This window comes from Trematomus bernacchii, unplaced genomic scaffold (assembly GCF_902827165.1).
Source record: "Trematomus bernacchii unplaced genomic scaffold, fTreBer1.1, whole genome shotgun sequence".
NCBI lineage: Eukaryota > Metazoa > Chordata > Actinopteri > Perciformes > Nototheniidae > Trematomus > Trematomus bernacchii.
In genome coordinates this window covers 1,074,102-1,094,533 of record NW_022987589.1, presented here as the reverse complement: position 1 = coordinate 1,094,533, position 20,432 = coordinate 1,074,102, and the positions used below count along the sequence as shown (strand labels likewise).

Here is a 20,432-nt window from a genome sequence, read left to right as displayed (position 1 = left end):
GAAGCACATAAATTACTCCAGAAGATGGCAGTATTGCTACCAGCTAGCTAACTACTGACTGTAGAAGAAGACCAACCGACAAACCTCAGCCCGGTGACCGACTGCCTGCCTCTGCATCACCGCCACGGATCGAGCCAGGACCCGACCCACAGAACCGGAGGAAAAATGGCGTTCACATTCGCGGCCTTCTGTTACATGCTGGCTCTGCTGCTCACAGCGGCTCTTATCTTCTTCGCTATCTGGCATGTGAGTACACGTTTGGGGCCACTGTGAGATAAAGACTTTCGGCCCCTGGCACTGATTAAAAAAAGAGCCAGGAACGGCGATTTAAGACCGGGGCTAACGTGTATGCCAGGCCGTCTTTGGGGCATTTTCCCCGGGACATTTTTAACCGTTTTAACGTCTGGATTGGACGTTAGGTCCATAGCAACTGCCGCGTTTAGAAAAATACGTCACCTCAACCGTTCTAGAATGAATGGCATTATTACACTCAGCCGTTGGGCTAGGAGCTAACGTTAGCTAGCAGTAAAAAAAAACATCAACTAAAAACTATTAAATCGTTTTAACGTAACCCTCTTCTACTATGAATGTGTTATTAACCGTAGTTCTTATTAAATAACACATGTCTAATCATGTATCATGCCTGTTCAATTATTATAGATGAGATATTATTATCTGATAGCTTGTTAGCAGGCTTAGCTAACAGTAACGTCAAACTGTGATGGTGCTGTCAATCATCAGAGATTCTGTCTTTTTCCACAACATGTCACAGTTTCTTGTTTTGTTATTGTTTATTTTACTTTCACAATGTCAATATAATCAGTGCAGATTGTAAACTTTACTCAGTGGTGGGTAGTTGAGTAAATGTTCTTGAGTACATTTACTCAAGAACAATGTTGAGGGACTTGTATTTTACTTGAGGTAAATCAGTTACTATGGATTATAAACAACACTTAAATCAGACTTTAGTTACACCTGCAGTAAATTCACAAGCTACCCTGCAGTACATAATAATTACAACTAGCTGCACCTTTGATAACACTTGAATGCATCAATAATTATAATCAAGTAGTAAACTAAGTATATTTTGATGCTAATGCTTTTGTACTTTTACTTGAGTAACATTTTGAATGCAGGACTTTTACTTATAACATAGTTTTCCTACACTCTGGTACTTCCACTTTTACTTAAATTCAAGCTCCGAGTACTTCTGCTTTTACTTTAGTTGATCATTACTCAAAAGTTGCATTGTTAATGTAACACGTTTACCACATAAATATAGTTTGTTGGTGTAAATAAACATGAATTATGTGTCATTTAGAATAAAGAAAATTACATGGAATGTGGATGTGAACATATTATTAAATATCATGTCATTACGATGTTGTTACAGACAGTAGGTTTCAGTTGTAAACAACGAGAATATTTGGCCAATATGAGGCCATCTGTCCTACATTGCTATGAGGGGTAACGCTAAAACATTTAGTCTATAGTACAAAAATGTATCAAAAATATTTAAAAATAATTATTTGATTTCATCCTGGCATTTTACAGGATTTGCTGCTTTATTTATCAATTGTTTGTGACCATTTTGTCGGACAAAAATTACAATTAGCAAGCTTCTTTGCCTCTTGGAATTTATAATGGCCGTTTTTCACAATTTTCTTCCATTTAGTAAAATAGATTATGATTGATTCATTAGAGGGGAACATTACAGATAATTTCACAGTGAAAATAACCATTAGTTGCAGACCAATTTCGAAAAAAAGAAACATATCTATAGTATGAATGTTGCATATGAAGTTACTACTCTTAGTAAAAGATGTGGCATTACAATAACAAAGTGTCATATTGATGATACACACTTATGACCCTGCAAAAGATTCCACGTATACCATATTAGAATATCCAAAAACTAAGAAAATATCCAGTCTCGTATTATGATATTGTAAGGGCACAACATTTGCATCATGTACCAGACAAATGCTGGTAAAATATGCAAGTTGCTTTTAGATTTGCATCCCACAGGACAAAAAAACAAACAATGGTCGTCTATTGAATGACAGGTCAAATACAACATTTGCATTCGGTGATAAAATAGTTAATTTTACAGCCTGAAAACTGATGCATTTGCATTTGAACATACTACAATTCTCCCATCTTACTGAATCAATTCAAAGCCTTTTTTCATGTCATAAAAATGTACATTTACATTGAGCTGCCGTTTGTGATTTCTTACATTGTGATTGTCTTTCTCCCGCTCCAGATAATAGCATTTGATGAGCTCAAGACTGATTACAAGAATCCTATAGATCAGTGTAACACTTTAAATCCGGTAAGTGACTCCACCGTACCTCACACACCCTCCTTGCCTCTTTGCATGCAGTAAAAAGCTCTGTTGAAATGTCTTTTTATTTACTTTAGGAGGACTTTATCCGCCTATCTGTCTTTTTTCAATCATTTCTCTGCACTGTTATGCTAAATAACCTGCCTGTTGTGTGAATTCAGTGATCTTTCCAGCTGTAAAAACTCTAATGCTTTTGTTTTTTCCTAATCTGCTTCTATTTTTTATTTTTTTTACACTTTGTTAACGACAAAAAGACAATTGAAAAGGTCAAACAGATTAAGAGAATCAAAATTGCATTAAAGGTTTGTACCAGTCTTTAAAATGCCCGCTCAGTTCAACTCAAGTCTGCAGTCTTGTCATTTTGCACGGAGAAGTGTTTGCAAACGTCTTTTCAGTTCACTAATCTCAGAGTTAAAGCCGGAGTTTAGCCCGGGATTAGACGACTGGTTTATTTTTCCTGTCCTGTAGTATTTATTTATTTATTTGATTTTTTAGTGAGCATTTTAGACTGATGAAAGAATGATTTTCTTAAGCCTTTTAAAGTGTTGCTTTAAGGGTTTGAGCATTAATGGAAATCAAAGATTGTGCTTTCTTTTATTGTTTACACCTCATGTAACCTCATTTGTTTAGCTGCATATTTAGATTTTAAGAGCCACAGTGTGTGTTAGGGCTGTGCAATTAATCGTATTTTAATCTCGATTACGATTTTGGCTTGCAACGATTACGAAAACAACGTAATCGAAATTAAACGATTATTATTTTTATTAAAAAAAAAAGAAAATGTAATTTTTATTTTTGTATTGGTTTTTCAGTCGAATTATACTTAAAGTTCAGGGTAATCAACTGTTAAAAACATACTGTTCACATTTATTTTTCAATAAATGGATGTTTTCAAAGTAATCGTTTTTAATAATCGTGATATCAATTATTGACCAAAATAATCGTGATTATGATTTTTGCCATAATCGCACAGCCCTAGTGTGTGTAGACATTTGATTATTTTAAGTGTAGCTGTTAACTGAAAAGACTTGCAAATGCTCAAACATGCATGATCTTTATTACAACCTACCCTTTGTTGCAAATAGTGTTACAGTTATCTCAATAGTATATCCCCAGTCAGAACAATCTGAAAACTTGTCGTGAGTTTGAGATTAAAAAGTATATTGACCCCGGACCTGAAAAAGCTTTTAAATCACAGTATTATAAAGTAGTAAAGATATAAATTCAAGCAGGATTTTTCTAGCAAAGCTTTTTAAATAGCGGGAACTCTGAGCTGTGGATCATGGTACAGCTTGATTGTTGAAGTTTATGTCCTTTTAATTATGATTATTTATTTCAATGGATTGCAGGCTGCAGTTTGATTCATCAATTAGAAAAACTAAGCCACCATTTTGAACTCAATTCTGTCTCGGGCTGCACCGAAAAGTTTAAAACTTCATTAATTATCCATAATTTATGTAAGTTTAAAACATTTTGTTTCTAAGAAACCAGGAGATGCTGCTGTCTGCTAATACACGTTGTGCACTAACACTTTTTTTAAATTGTTTTATTTAAATTAATTTATATTAACATTAACATTAAACATTTATTTTTGTTGATACTAATTTTAAGTGCAATACAGATGAACATAATTAAATCAAGACAGTGACAGTGTTTAATACATTTTAATGTAAGTTCAGCAATTTTGTACCTAATTAGATATTATAACATCAGTGTTTCCCACAGAATTTGATTCCCCCGGCAAGAAAAGCCAAAGGCCCCTTAAAAAATACATACGAGTTCATGGCTACTGTAGACAAAGTTGTTGTTGCCATGTGTTGCGTTGTTAATGAGTGAGACACACCGGAGTTGAGGATCTGTGGGGTTTATTCTCCCAAAAATATAATTTACAATTTAGGCATTTAGCAGACGCCTTATTCCAAAGCGACTTACAATGACCAATTACATGGACGTTCTCCCTGGAGTAACTGAGGGCTAAGTGCCTTACTCAAGGTCACACTAGTAGTGGTGTTCCAGGCGGGATTTGAACTCGCAACCTTCCGATCATCAGCCCACCTCACTATCCATAGATTAGACCACCAAAAAAAAATGTAAAAGAAAAAAATATATTATTATTTTTTTTTTTTATGAGATCCATTTGTGGCGGAAGATATTTAATTGTGGCGGCCCGCCACAATTAAATCAATGTATGGGAAACACTGAACATTTTATTTATTTAAATATCGGTCGGTAAATTATTTGTTGCTTTTCAAAAAAAGCGTTTTCACTGCGTTCTAAAAAGCTTTTGCCCTCCCGCTTACCGTACATAAAGAACCGTGCTCTAATGAGTAAGGTTCATAAAGAAAGTTCGTATAATAAAATCTAATCAGATTCATCAAATTGATTTAAAATGTAGGTTTTTTTTCAGGATGAGGACAATCATTAATACCACGACAGACGTGTGCAGCTTCGTTGGCAAACCTCAAGCTTAGAGTGTGAAAAATAAGTAATAAAAATAAAGACATTCGGTGCAGCCCTAGTTTTGGCTCCAGCCTCGTCACCTGCGGTTCTGAGCAGATGGCGGCAGAATCCCAACACACAGCAATATTTGGCAGCAGCTGATTGGTTAGTGATTTCAGGAGTAGGAGGAGAGATTTTTCTGTTCTTGTTTTGGATTTGGCAGCACAGTGCAGGATTTCCACTCCTCCCTTTCCTGCACCTTTCCCTCACCTTTCCATCTGTGGACTGCCTCCCCCCTCCCCCTCACTCTCCCCCCCCCCCTCACTCTCTCACTCCCCCCCTCTGCCCTCTGCACTTTTTGAATGCATGGCTTCCATGTGGTGCCTCCATCTGCCCCCCCATTACAGTGAGCGGCTGCTGCTGCATCCTCACTGCTCTCAGCATGGTCCTGTTTACAGTGTGTTTGTCAGGACGCTCTGCCGTCACTGCATAAAAAAAAATAATGTGCAAATCTTCTGCAGAACAAGTCTTTGATGGGTTTCCCCTTTTGATCTGTGGTCAGATTTGATGAGCCATGACATGTAACCAGGGTGGGAAATAAGCCTTTTTTTATCCACCTGCAACAACCTCCTAGATTTTTTAATTCCACTAGTAACTCTCTTTAATTAACACAATTATAAGTCAGTGATAAAGCAGGATGCACGATGTCTAATATTTACATGTTTGCTACAGATAAGACAACTCATATTTTCAATGTCAAGTAAGGCAAATTAACAAAAATGCATCATGCCACAACTCTCTTGCTGCTTGATACAAAAGGATAACCATTTTTGATGACAAGTTTACACAATAATCTATATGCAAAAATCACTGCACATGTACTCTAATTGTAAGCGTCTTGGATACAGTTTGTTGCTGGTGTGAGACAAGCAAGCTTTATCCACATCTAACAATCACAATCCTTCATTAACGAATAGGAGAAACATGCAGAAAAAAGAAATGTAACAACGGTAATGTGGGAAAGATGTGGCTACAAAAGGATCGGCCAAATCCAAATCAGGAAGGATTGGTGCAATATCGTGCAGCCCTATCTTCCTCTGAAACCCAAAAAATATGTATTAGTTATAATTTCTCTATCTGAATTATATATAATAATGCACTTACTCAACATACAGTATATCGTGCATCCCTAGTGCTAAAAGCTACCTGGCTGCAGTCACACATTTACATTTTGTCCCACATTAAGCAGAGGACATCTGGAGGTAATGATAATCCTCGCTGTGGGAGATGATAGCCAGCCAAGTGGGGTCTTTTCTCCTCATGTTAGTGTTAAAATCACTCTCATTTTGCAGGTGGCAGGCCTTCATTTCCCTCCCTGTTAACTGTGTTACGCAGTATGTCAGATGGGTGCATGATGAAGCACTGTTTACATATTTAACCTGCAGCAGAGGGGCATGAGAGTGCGACAGGAGGCTTAATAACATATTGCATTGTTAAATAAAGCAGCTCATTAATATTTCACTCCTCCTGTCTCTGACTCTCTGTGGAGCTGACTGCAGTTTTTAAATAGCTCTTTGTAAAGAGGCCTCATTATCTCTCAATGAATGATTAAGTCTTTCGTGAGGCAATTTAAAGATTTGACTGGCAGTAAACGAGTATACAGGATTATAAGAACAAGGGGAGTTGGGTTCACGGTTAAATGCTTGTGTATTTTAACATGTTGTTTTTATTTTGCTCTGTTTTTAAGCTGGTTCTCCCAGAGTATCTCATCCATTTCTTCTTCTGCGTGATGTTCTTCTGCGCTGCCGAGTGGCTCACGCTCTCTCTCAACCTGCCGCTGTTCGCCTATCATGTCTGGAGGTGGGTATCGCTCATAAATAAATAACCAGTTAGAATGCTTCATCTATTAATACACGATGAGCCATTTTAGTGTGCAGGACAAAGTACAGAATAGTCAGATTCAAGGAGGTATATCATGTTCCCGTTAAAATGTCTTTTTAGGATAATTCACATCAAGTTCTGCTTTTCTCGATTTAATATCAAATTTAAAGTAATATATCTGGGATTTGGACTGACAACAACACATCACCTTGGACTCTGAGTAACAGGGATGGACATTTTTCAGTATTTTCTGACACTTTACACAACGAGAATAAATAAAACCAAACTGTCAGCAGATTAAAGCGATACTAAAAATAATCGTTAGCCGAACAGCGTGCAGGGAAAACTGATTTGTCAGAAGAGCAGTTAAAACCTCCTGAACCATGCAGGAATCCTAACTGGGAGAAGCTAAAGACTACAACTCCCATGATGCCGAGCTGCTGGCCAACAATGCCCCTGTCTTTGTGTCCCTGTGCTGCAGGTATATGAGCAGACCGGTGATGAGCAGTCCGGGGCTCTATGACCCGACCACCATCATGAACGCTGACATCCTGGCCTTCTGTCAAAAAGAAGGCTGGTGCAAACTGGCTTTCTACCTGCTGTCCTTCTTCTACTATCTCTACGGGTACAGAAACTCTTTTAACTTAAGTAATAAGTTATCTGGGGATATGTAGTTTGTAACAATCATGGAGTTAACTTCATCTTGGGCAATCTGCCATATTTCAAAATGTAAAAAGTCTAGAGCAAATTGGGTTTTCTAATTAAGTATGGTGCTTATTTGCCTTCGAAACTCACAATTATTGTGTTATTGAATTATGCTGCTGTAATTCAGCGGCAAATTAAACTGATTTCAGATGGGATTTAATTGCAAAAGTGGGTCGAAAAGGATGGCAGATAACGGGATAATGATTAAGAATAGTAAAAAGTCTGGTTGCAGGACGACAGCATTTAAAACGCTTCATTCAGACCGTGGCTAACATTCATGTAGCTTTATGGAGTAATGCTTGAACGCAGCATAATGCAAGTCAATCGCACTTCTGTCAATTTTACTTTTATATATATTTTAACAATATAGCATTATAATGTTAACAGGTGAGTTTACTCTCTCCTATCATTTTTTTAAAGCCTTGCTATCATGCTATAAGCTCCCAGGACCAGAGGTACCAACGCGGTTTGTGAATTTAAGCATCGACTTGCTATCGAATTATTGTTTCTTGTGACGTCCCTACACCTTATAATAGAACGTAATGACCCTTAGGTGAGAAATCCAACGTCCCTTTATGTTAAAATCCAACCCCTAATTGTTTTCTAGGACATAATGACACTGAATCTGAAATCTCTTAACTGTAGAATCCAACATCCCGTAACTGTATTTGAGGACATAACAACCCTCCGATGTTAAATCCAAAATCCCTTAACTGTTATATCCAACGTCCCTTAACTGTTTTATAGGACATAACGGCCCTTAACTATAAAATCCACCCTCCCTTAACTGTGTTATTTGACATAACGGCCCTTAACTATAAAATCCAACATCCCTTAACTATAAAATCCACCATCCCGTAACTGTATTTTAGGACATTATAGCCTGAGATTTCAGATCCAAAATTCCTTAAGTGTAAAATCAACATCCCTTAGCAGTATTATAGGACAAAATGACTCGAGATGTTAAATCCAAAATCCCTTAACTGTTATATCCAACGTCACTTAACTGTTTTATAGGACATGACCTCTAAAGTAAAATCCACGGCCCTTAACTATAAAGTCCAACATCCCGTAACCCTAAAATCCACCCTCCCTTAACAGTGTTATTTGACATTACGGCCCTTAACTATAACATTCAACATCCCGTAACCCTAAAATCCACCCTCCCTTAACTGTGTTATATGACATAACGGCCCTTAACCCTAAAATCCACCCTCCCTTAACTGTTATATGACATAACGGCCCTTAACTATAAAATCCAACATCCCTTAACTGTGGCCCTTAACTATAAAATCCAACATCCCTTAACCCTAAAATCCACCCTCCCTTAACTGTGGCCCTTAACTATAAAATCCAACATCCCTTAACCCTAAAATCCACCCTCCCTTAACTGTGGCCCTTAACTATAAAATCCAACATCCCTTAACCCTAAAATCCACCCTCTCTTAACTGTGGCCCTTAACTATAAAATCCAACATCCCTTAACCCTAAAATCCACCCTCCCTTAACTGTGTTATTTGACATTACGACCCTTAACTATAAAATCCACCCTCCCTTAACTGTGTTATATGACATAAAGGACCTTAACTATGAAATCCACCATCCCTTAACTGTGGCCCTTAACTATAAAATCCAACATCCCTTAACCCTAAAATCCACCCTCCCTTAACTGTGGCTCTTAACTATAAAATCCAACATCCCTTAACCCTAAAATCCACCCTCCCTTAACTGTGTTATTTGACATTACGACCCTTAACTATAAAATCCACCCTCCCTTAACTGTGTTATATGACATAAAGGACCTTAACTATAAAATCCACCATCCCTTAACTGTATTTTAGGACATTATAGCCTGAGATTTCAAATCCAAAACCCCTTAAGTGTAAAATCAACATCCCTTAGCTGTATTAAAGGACAAAATGACTCGAGATTTAGAATCCAACATCCCTCAACGCCCTTAAATGTAAAATCCAACATCCCTTAGCTGTGTTATAGGTCCTAATGACCCCTGAGATGTAAAATCCAACATTTGAAGGTGTCTAACTTGTTCTTTCTTGTTTCTAACAGGATGATCTATGTTCTGGTGAGCTCCTAAAGGAAGCTGAAGGATGCCAGAAAGCAGACTTCAAGGCGCTGATGATGTTAGTGCGGGAAACTGGACCGACGCTCAAACACCTGACAACAGACAAACTCTTAAAAAAAACAAAACACACACAGCGCATTTCTGGAAACATGAACCCCGATTTAAAGAGAATATCTCGTTGCAGCGTTCCTCTCATAGCACTAGTTAAAATGTTTTGGAAACCAAGGAAAAACCTGAAGGACAAGTTAATTTTTCTTCCTTTTTATTGGTGTGATGATTTTGATGCTTTGGGATTTAAATAAAGTTTGTTTTTTTCTCCCAGATTTTGAGTGTTTACAACTATAGGCAGACGGTTGCTGCGTTAGCTTTTCCTGTGAATTAGATTCTGGGCTTTTAGCAGCTAAATAATACCTGCAGCGTGATTCATTATCGTCACTAAAACCAGTAGTTAGCAGACGAGACTTAAGAAAATTGACGTTTTTTTGGAGTGTTGCACGGGGACAATCATAACGTGGTTGTCGCATCAGTTTTTAATCTGATGTATTTAGACGTATCATCACATCTTGTAATCCCTGTTAATACGGTGGCTGACGGGTGCAAACGTGTTACACCGGCCCAAAACTCTCCATTAGGACCAACACATTCAGAAACGATGCAAATATGGAAACATCAACAAACTCTGCAAGAAGCTCAAAACACAACGGGAACCAGGGGACACTAATAAGTGACGCACACAGCTGGGACCGGAGCGCTTGGTGAGTCACGTTTAATCCTGAACGTTCAGACGTTCAGGATTAAACGTGACTCACCAAGCGCTCCGGTCCTATCTGTGTGCGTCACTCTTTAGTGTCCCCTTGTCTCCCAGCTGTGTGCGTCACTCTTTAGTGTCCCCTGGTTTCCGTTGTGTTTTCAGCTTCTTGCAGCGTTTTGTATTTGCAGCGTTTGGGTTCTGCAGCTTTTAGTAAACGCTGCGCATGTTTCCTAAAGTTGGTGAACGTTTTCTTTATGCTGCATGTTTCCTCAAGTTGGTAAAGATGTTTCTTCACGTGTTTTGGCACATATGTGTTTTTATATCCGCATCGTTTCTGAAGCTGCAGCGTGTTTCTCCTGATGGAAATGTTTCAGGGCCGCTGTAGCGCGTTCCCACCCGTCGGCCATTGTATGTGAAATCCATGGCAATATGTTTAAGTGTGAATCCAGAGTAGCCAGCAATGTGTTTGTGACTTGTATTTCTGTACTAAATTACAGGTAAACTCAACAGTATATTCATATGTTCAGCATTATTGAGCAACACTGTTCTTCTGATTTAGAAATTTGGTAGAAAACTTGCTATACTGTTGACTGTACCTTTTTACATTTCCTATGTTTATGTGCTTTCTGTTCATTTCAGCACCAAATATTCCATCGTTAGGAACTCCAGTGTTTATTTATTCTGTTTTTTTTTATGTCTCCAAGATATCAAACACTCCTCGTAGTGTCGGGTCATTATCCAGCAGTTTAGAGTTGAGGCCGTTGGACAGGACGTTTTCATAAATACTCTGAGTATTTATTGCCATTTATCAGGGAACGGGACACTGAACATTTTTATGTATTCATTCATGTCACATCTAGAAAATGACAACTTGAGTTTATTTGAATCTAAATAAAAAAACTATCCCACTGTTTTCTGGACTCAAATCATATGTTTTTTAAAAGGAAATTAGTACATGGCTCCTACAGCTTGTTGCATGTTAGATTTAAAGGTCACCTATCATGCTATTTTTAGGCAATAGCATAGGTCTCAGATATATAAAAAACATGTCCATGAAGTGTTTTGCTCAAAATACCAAACAGATCACCCATTCTAGCCATGCCTCATATCCCTCTATTTCACTTCCTGTTTCAAAAGTGCTGATTTGGGGAATAAAGCTTTAAAAAAAAAAAATGTTGATTAAAAAAGGGGCGGAGCTTATGCAGGACCCGGCAGCTACTGTCTAAACTAAATACTGCCGTGATGAAATGCCATATCATGGATTATCAAGGATTATTTCTGAAACAGTATGGAGCTCAAAGGCTTTCTCTCTTGCCGGTTATACCACAAGGTGAGTTCCTTTTTATTTCCTGCTTCTTCACACACATGCTCTCCAGTACAGGTTAGCTCTGAGTGTTAGCGATGCTAATGTAAACATGCCCCGACCATATTACGTCCAAAACAGTCGGGCATTGTTTCTGATAGCAACGTTTCTGATAGGGCCGTGGGTCCACATTTCAGATATTACGTCATATCGGACACAAATCTGGATTTAATTTAAGACCAACTTTTAAGAAAATCAACTACTAAGGGTGAGGGATCATTTTAATTAAAGTTAAAATTACTAGGTTTTCTTTGGTTTATTTTGAGGTTTCTAAACAGTTATATTTTTTTAGATGAAAGAAAATTAAGACAAAAAGCATATTTGTATGTATTTTAAAGACATTTTATTTACAAATAATTTCTAACATACTTACATTTTATTATTTTATTTAAGGTTCTGTGGAAATTTTTTAAATAATTGTACTATTAAAATTATTACTGATTTGTGTTAATGGGAGAGGGAAATCGGTAAAAAATGTTTTGACCGCAGTTACGTTAATTATAATTGAAAGCTGTTTAAAAGGTAAAAGAAAAATGTAATGTAAAAACAACAGGAAAAGCATTTTTCAAAAGATATTTATTACCAAGACACGTCTAATCTTATGACAATTTAGTTCAAAGCCCTTTTAACTCATTTTAAGGATCTGTGGGATTGTCCTCTGGAAGCCAGTAGATATGCAATTAAAACAATGTATATAGCACCTTGCCAATAACATGTAACAGCTTGCTAAGTTACAGATATAGAGAATAATTCAGAACACACACACACACACACACACACACACACACACACACACACACACACACACACACACACACACACACACACACACACACACACACACACACACACACACACACACACACACACACACACACACACACACACACACACACACACACACACAACACACACACACACACACACACACACACACACACACACACACACACACACACACACACACACACACACACACACACACACACACACACACACACACACACACACACACACACACACACACACACACACACACACACACACACACACACACACACACACACACACACACACACACACACACACACACACACACACACAACACACACACACACACACACACCACACACACACACCCCATCCCCCCATGTGAATCACGTTTTCATCTAGTTTTCAGAAATAAATATTTAATTTTCACCGCGACACGCAGCGCTCTCTGGAAACAAACTCTCTGCTCTGCTGGTACGCTGCGAACCTTTCCCGAAACTCATGCAGGAAGTTGTATTGCTGCGGAAAAATGTAACGGAACGTTGTTAGTTCACATGTTTGCTCATTAAACATGAAAGCAAAAAAAAAATGAACATAGTCAAATCGATTATAAGAACATAACTAAATTATCTGGAGCACATTTTGAGTTTTTTTTTTTTTAAAATCACATACTGGGTAAAAGATGCAGCCTCAAAGGTCCCCTATTATACTGTTTTTCATCAATATATTATAGGTCTCAGATATATACAAAACATGTCTCTGAAGTGTTTGGCTCCAAACACCAAACAGATCATTGCAGCATTACCCATAATCCCCTCTGTTTCAGCCCTGTTTCCAAAGTGCTGATTCTCTGTCTGTTACTTTAGATGAAAATAAGGAGCCCCTCCCCACGCCCCTCTGAGAGATATTTGGGTAAAAAGAACACAATAGCCGCTTTCACACCAAGTACTTTGCCGTACTTAGTGCCCAGCACTTAGTGCACCGGCACTTAGTTCCCCCATGGAACTAATTACAGATCGCGTTCACACCGGAATAAGTTCCCTGAGGGAGGATTAGGCAAATGAAGCCGCCAACGTCACTTCTTCTTCTTCTGCTTTGGGTTTACTGGCAGGCCGCAAACCACTTCACGGCGTATACTGCCACCCGGAGTCCCCGGCCGGAAGTCCCCGGAGTTGGGGACTGGCTTCAGTAGAAGCTGCTGGGACTCCCAGCAGCTTCTACTGAAGCCTTCCGAGTAAATCGCCAGAAAACCGACACCTCCTCATCACTCCGCCGCTCCCATGTTTTTTTTTGTGTTGCCATAAGTTAGTCGCTCTCCGTTGGTGCGCTGGGCTAATGCTAATGCTAATAATGCTAATGCCAGCAAATACAATGGTGGCTTCACAAAACTTTTCAGAGTTTTACGGGGCGTGGTTTGCAATTCGCCCAGCCAATCGAAATTGGTACTTTTTTCTCCCCAGGAAAGTACCACCTCTCTAGCAGGCACTAAACATGGGGGTAAAGGTTCTCTGAACTAAGTTCTCTTTTTGGTGTGAACGCAAAATTCCAGGCACTAACGGAAATAAACGGGAAAAGTACTCCGGTGTGAACGCGCCTAATGGTGCTCCAGGAGGAGATTCAGGTGATAAGATGAGGGGGGGGGGGGTACCTTGATTGATTGGTGATTGGCTAATGGTTACACAAGCCAAAAGATCGTTATCATAAAGTGGCCAATATCTGATCAGCTCATTTTCAGACAGGTTTTTATATAAATGGATCAGGACAAAAAGAGAGAGAATCTTTGTTCCTGAAACTTTCAGAGTCTCTTTACACAGAGGGGACACATGTTGATGTAGAAGAGACATGAAGAAGAGGGGACACATGTTGATGTAGAAGAGACATGAAGAAGAGGGGACACATGTTGATGTAGAAGAGACATGAAGAAGAGGGGACACATGTTGATGTAGAAGAGACATGGAGAAGAGGGGACACATGTTGATGTAGAAGAGACATGAAGAAGAGGGGACACATGTTGATGTAGAAGAGACATGAAGAAGAGGGGACACATGTTGATGTAGAAGAGACATGAAGAAGAGGGGACACATGTTGATGTAGAAGAGACATGAAGAAGAGGGGACACATGTTGATGTAGAAGAGACATGAAGAAGAGGGGACACATGTTGATGTAGAAGAGACATGAAGAAGAGGGGACACATGTTGATCAAATCGACATCACACTTTTGGAAAATGGTCAGCTTGAAAGCTAAGTATGTGCATATTTAATGGGGATAAACATGCAAACGCTGCAGTGGACTGTAGTTATTTAAATGCATGAGATTGAGAGGATTGTCAGAGTAATGTCTCACCTTCACCGTCTGAATGGCTCCTCCTCCTCGGTGCTCCCTGAGGATCTCTATGGCTTTGTTAGGAGTCATCGTTACAGAGAGCTGCAGCAGCAGGCAGGCGGCGACTGGAAACAATAAAAAACGGTTATATTTAAACATTTAAAGAACAATTTGATCTTGATTTTCTAAATAAAAGCATGAGTGAAATATACTTACTTAATCCCGAGCGTCCCAGGCCTCCGTAGCAGCTGAAGAGGAAAGAAAAGTGTAAAAATATCTCGTCAAAACAGTGAAAGCTGGAGGAAAATTGTGGAATTGTGTAACGAGAGAAGTCCCGAGGGGAAATATGTCTTAGTTAAGAGACTTTTGGCTTTCCAAATGATATAAAAATAACTCAAATATTTAAAAAAACACTAGGGCTGCATTGACCTCTTGATTTTCAACAAACCCTCGTTAGAGGTTTACCTGCCTCTCTGGAGTCTGATGTCAGATATCCTGCAGACTAAGTGGCCTAGAAAACCTGGTGCATTGTATAAACAGCCATTATACCCTGCTTCACATTAAAAGGTTACTCTCTGATGCATTATGGGTAATCAGTTTCCTGGTGAACAGCTCTATCAGCTCTCTGAGGGATGGAAAGCCTCTCAGGAGAGTTTACAAGTCCTGGATTTACAAAGTGAAACCTGATCCAGCAGCAGCCTTATTATCACTGCTGGTTTTCAGTCTGCCTTTTTTTAAAGAGTCCTCTCCTGCTGATGTTCAGGTGTATATCAGTATGTAGTGTCTCTACTTTAAAGAGTCCTCTCCTGCTGATGTTCAGGTGTATATCAGTATGTAGTGTCTCTACTTTAAAGAGTCCTCTCCTGCTGATGTTCAGGTGTTTATCAGTATGTAGTGTCTCTACTTTAAAGAGTCCTCTCCTGCTGATGTTCAGGTGTATATCAGTATGTAGTGTCTCTACTTTAAAGAGTCCTCTCCTGCTGATGTTCAGGTGTATATCAGTATGTAGTGTCTCTACTTTAAAGAGTCCTCTCCTGCTGATGTTCAGGTGTATATCAGTATGTTGTGTCTCTACTTTAAAGAGTCCTCTCCTGCTGATGTTCAGGTGTATATCAGTATGTTGTGTCTCTACTTTAAAGAGTCCTCTCCTGCTGATGTTCAGGTGTATATCAGTATGTAGTGTCTCCACTTTAAAGAGTCCTCTCCTGCTGATGTTCAGGTGTATATCAGTATGTAGTGTCTCTACTTTAAAGAGTCCTCTCCTGCTGATGTTCAGGTGTATATCAGTATGCAGTGTCTCTACTTTAAAGAGTCCTCTCCTGCTGATGTTCAGGTGTATATCAGTATGTAGTGTCTCTACTGGGACATGTCTCCATGTTTTAATGTTCAAAAAGCTCTTTATTTTTCTCATACTGCCTGTGCTGCATCACCTCTTTTCACCCTCTGTCTGAAACCAGAGCCCAATCTGCTCTGATTGATTAGCTGGCCGGCTCTGTTGTGATTGGTCGACAGCTCTCACTCACTGTATGACGGTCCTCCTGCTGCTCTGCAGGCTGAGCTGCAGCTCCTCCAGGATCCTGCAGCTCAGCTCCAGCGGCGGTGCCTCTCCGTCGGGGAAGGGCGTGTGATGCACGGTGAAACCTCGCTGCACGTACACCTCCAGCAGGGAGGGAACCCGGTACTTACTCAGCTCTCCTCTGGTGCAGAAAACAAACACATCCTGCACCCCCTGGCTCTGCAGCTCCTCTGAGAACAAGACGAGATGTTAAAACAAGAAAACTCATGCACTGCTCAACTGAGAAGCCATTAGGTTCCATAACATGTTTTCTTTACACAATTTATTACTGAAAACGTGCAGAAAATGGCTATTTATGGCAGTATTTTCAGACTTGTAGAGTGATACAGGGAAGCCCCGAGCCTGTTTTCCAGGTCTCAGGCTCGAAAATGACATTCCCAGAACAAATGACCATAACTAGCTACTACAGTCTGGTGGCTACCATTAGCAGCTAATATTTATTCTCCTATTTTTGCATAAAAATTGAATTATGGATTATCAATACTTTTTTCAAAGTGACAGACACATTGGATTAACCTATGGATTAACCTTCAACCGCGTTTTTATTGTTTTAATGCCATTGAACACAACTTTTGATCAGAATAACAGCTAAAGGTGAGCATATCTCCGTGTTTTGCTACCTAAAGCTACGTTGTGTGTTGTCTGTATTTGCTTCCCCTGTCGCGAGTTCTGATCGCTCAGTGATGATACTTATATTTCTATAATCTGTGGAATCTCAGGATGTTAGCTAAACTTGTTTGTGCAGATCTAATAAGTATATCGATCGATTTATACGATTATACCTAGAGTTTTGTGCTAAGTGCGTTAGCATGTTTTCGCTCAGGGCTCATTTAGACCCTTCTTGTGAGACTTGTGTTTTGTTTCGGTAAAAATGGTTCATATCATCAGTTAGATGAGTTTCTTCCCGTTAGGAGGGTATGACACATTCATAGTTTTTTTAATATTAAGAAGCCCTGAGACACAGTGTCGTGAAAAAAAAAAAAAGACCCGCCGAGGGGGTCTTTGGGGCTTAACAGGTTAAAACCTTTGACTCGAATATGTCATCAAAATGAAACAAGGATTTTGAACATGGCTTTATCCAATTTTCACATCCATGACGAGAGAGTATTTATTTAAGCAGCAGTAAAGATGATGTCGTCTTACCAACGTCTCTCTCCAGATTCCGGCGGATGTCTTTGTATTTGCAGCCTGAAGTCAAATAAAGGAAAGAGTTTATATTATTGTTCGTTTAAAAATCGTACAAGTAAGTAAAACAAGATATATATAAAGTTATATATAGTTGGACTTTACCTGGTAGTGCACAAATCCCCAGAAACTGCGAGCTCTCCACTATGGACAGAGGTACCCTGAGAGACAATAAAGAAATATATAAATATAATACAAACGACGCAGTGAAGCTTGTTTTACATTTTTCATTTAAAAACAAGCTGACTTTCACTTTTTCAAAGATCAGAATCAGAGGTTTATAAATGTGTAGTACAAGTCATTTGCTAAGGTGTAAATACACAGTAAGATCATTTAAAATGTTGAATAAGAAGTCAATTGATGAAAAAAAGGAATATTATAAAAACTATTACAAAATAAAAAAGGAAATATAATATACGACAAAATTAGCTGTGCAGTTTTAAAGGGGACCTATCATGCAAAATGCACTTTTTGATGTCTTTTATACATAAAGATGTGTCCCCGGTGTGTCGGGGAACTCACGCAGCGTCAGAAAATAAAACCCTCTCTCTTTTCCTCCGTACCCAAATCTCTAAAAACGGGGCTACAACGGAGCTGATCCAGATTTGCGTCCGATATGACGTAATATCTGAAATGTGGACCCACGGCCCTATCAGAAACGTTGCTATCAGAAACAATGCCCGACTGTTTTGGACGTAATATGGTCGGTGTTTACATTAGCATCGCTAACACTCAGAGCTAACCTGTACTGGAGAGCATGTGTGTGAAGAAGCAGGAAATAAAAAGGAACTCACCTTGTGGTATAACCGGCAAGAGAGAAAGCCTTTGAGCTCCATACTGTTTCAGAAATAATCCTTGATAATCCATGATATGGCGTTTCATCACGGCAGCATTTAGTTTAGACAGTAGCTGCCGGGTCCCACATGAGCTCAGACCCCTCCTTTTTATTTTGTATCAATTTTCTTTTTTTAAGCTTTATTCCCCAAATCAGCACTTTAGAAACAGGAAGTGAAATAGAGGGATATGAGGCATGGCTAGAATGGGTGATCTGTTTGGTATTTTGAGCAAAACACTTTATAGACATGTTTTTTATATTTTTTTATATATCTGAGACCTATGCTATTGCCTAAAAATAGCATGATAGGTGACCTTTAAAAAGAGGTAGTATAGTGCAGAATAAATTGTGTATTTATTAACCACCATTAAAGAGATTAGCACCACATCCAATCTTATATTTAAAATATAGTTGTATTTGTTCTGTAGGAAAACCAGCACCGACCAGCCCTTTTGCTTTAAATGTAAGATGTATATTTTTTCAGTTTATATACGACAAATAAACTATTATAAAACAGTTTAAACATATATAATAAAAACAAACAAAAATGATATATATTATAAGAAGCTCTCACCAGGAGACTTGGAAGGGTGCGAGCTGCTGGTCTGCAGCCTCCTCTTCTTCAGATGAAGAGTCAAACTCACTCGTCCTCATCGCTGCAGAGCAACACACTGCAGGGAGGAAGAATGACATATATAAATATCACATAACATATATGAAAAAATGCATTCTCTACTGTGCATTTGACTATTAGACAGACCTGTTGGTTTAGCCCTGTAAACTAAATCTGATTAAAATGTTTAACTAAATACATCAATTTCGATTCATCTGCAGATTACTTTTTAGAATAATGGTTTGGATTAAAAAAGTATTACAGAAATATTGTAAAAACCTCAATGTCACGTTTTCAAAAGGAAGATATAGCAAAGGCAATAACTTCAAGACCACTTTGGAAACTGTTGCTGTGCTCCCAAAGCTGTGTTTGTTTCTTACTTTTTCCTTAAAGGTCACCTATTATGCAAAATCCACTTCTTCATGTCTCTTCTACATCAACATGTGTCCCCTCTTCTTCATGTCTCTTCTACATCAACATGTGTCCCCTCTGTGTAAAGAGACTCTGAACGTTTCAGGAAAAAAGATTCTCTCTCTTTTTGTACTGATCCATTTATATAAAAACCTGTCTGAATTATGGGATGCTGCAATGATCTGTTTGGTGTTTGGAGCCAAACACTTCAGAGACATGTTCTGTATATATCTGAGACCTATAATATATTGATGAAAAACAGTATAATAGGGGACCTTTAAGTTTGCATGTTTTATTTTTCGTGCACTCTTTATTTGATTAAACATCGGTCCTTTAAATAAGCTAACATGTCAAGAGCTAGGCTAAACACAGACCTTTAAATTAGGAATAAAACCTGCTATACTCTGGCTAAAGCTAGCTCTGATACCCAAAACATATTAAAACACAACACCTTATTTAACATTTACAGTTTTAATTATTATTATTTATATGAATGATGTTCAGAGAGACATGTGTTACTGACAGTCAGTTAGCTAACGTTAGCTCTACAGCTAATTTATGAGACAAAGTCGCCAAACAAAGAGGAATTATATCAAATATCTTTAAGTAGCTGTTATACGAGCTTAATTAGAAGCTGCGTAGGGTTAAACCCATACATAAATGTGGATAAATACAGTATTAATTGTCGTTATTTCTCACCTCGCTCACCGGCTGTTTTGACAGCTCCGTCAGCTGCTGTAGATTTGAAAACTAACTGAGCCAAGCGGCCAATCAGATTAAAGTACTGCCCCTTAACCACGCCCCTCCACAAAACAGTGGCGCTCCATTTATTCTGCGGACTGATCCACACGGGCGGAGTGAAGAAAATTAAAGGGAAATCATAGGCGACAAAATCATCTCTCCCGTTTTCTGGGACCTGGTGATAAAATCTGTTAACGTAATGTTGTTCGACGTGTCTCAACGATGGTCTCAACGTGAAACCGAGTAAAATCATGCAGTAAATATACACAATAACACAATATATGACAATACTATATTAGTTTATATATTCTGTACATAAATAACACTAAATATAGAATGTATTTGTATGTTATGTAGCCTTTGTAAATGTGTTAGGAGTTATTACACACTTTGGATTTAATTTCCAT

At 38.6% G+C, this 20,432-nt stretch overlaps 2 protein-coding genes across 2 annotated transcripts; one reads left to right on the top strand and one right to left on the bottom strand.

Moving 5' to 3' along the window:
- Positions 1-52: 52 nt before the first annotated feature.
- Positions 53-9,778, top strand: cnih1 (cornichon family AMPA receptor auxiliary protein 1). The gene is made up of 5 exons (XM_034129072.1): positions 53-246; positions 2,267-2,335; positions 6,534-6,646; positions 7,149-7,292; positions 9,440-9,778. The coding sequence occupies exons 1-5, from the start codon at positions 166-168 to the stop codon at positions 9,465-9,467; spliced, it is 435 nt and encodes a 144-aa protein (XP_033984963.1). The 5' UTR covers positions 53-165; the 3' UTR covers positions 9,468-9,778.
- Positions 9,779-12,683: 2,905 nt separating this feature from the next.
- Positions 12,684-20,042, bottom strand: cdkn3 (cyclin-dependent kinase inhibitor 3). Its single transcript, XM_034129071.1, has 8 exons — positions 19,984-20,042; positions 18,835-18,931; positions 17,531-17,586; positions 17,384-17,428; positions 16,188-16,410; positions 14,881-14,912; positions 14,686-14,789; positions 12,684-12,859 (listed from the first exon to the last, which is right to left on the bottom strand). Exons 2-8 carry the CDS (start codon positions 18,912-18,914, stop codon positions 12,767-12,769), a joined length of 633 nt encoding a protein of 210 aa, XP_033984962.1. The 5' UTR covers positions 18,915-18,931; positions 19,984-20,042; the 3' UTR covers positions 12,684-12,766.
- Positions 20,043-20,432: the final 390 nt, after the last annotated feature.

What these genes read in the sequence shown, in the direction of transcription:
- cnih1 (XM_034129072.1), top strand. Translation starts at nt 166, where the DNA reads ATGGCGTTCACATTCGCGGCCTTCTGTTACATGCTGGCTCTGCTGCTC. An exon ending in TCTTCTTCGCTATCTGGCAT is followed by an intron (nt 247 to 2,266) that starts GTGAGTACACGT and finishes CTCCCGCTCCAG; the next exon opens with ATAATAGCATTTGATGAGCT. An exon ending in TTCGCCTATCATGTCTGGAG is followed by an intron (nt 6,647 to 7,148) that starts GTGGGTATCGCT and finishes CCTGTGCTGCAG; the next exon opens with GTATATGAGCAGACCGGTGA.
- cdkn3 (XM_034129071.1), bottom strand. Translation starts at nt 18,914, where the DNA reads ATGAGGACGAGTGAGTTTGACTCTTCATCTGAAGAAGAGGAGGCTGCA. An exon ending in GCACCCTTCCAAGTCTCCTG is followed by an intron (nt 17,587 to 18,834) that starts GTGAGAGCTTCT and finishes ATTGTCTCTCAG; the next exon opens with GGTACCTCTGTCCATAGTGG. An exon ending in GAGCCATTCAGACGGTGAAG is followed by an intron (nt 12,860 to 14,685) that starts GTGAGACATTAC and finishes ATTTTTCCGCAG; the next exon opens with CAATACAACTTCCTGCATGA.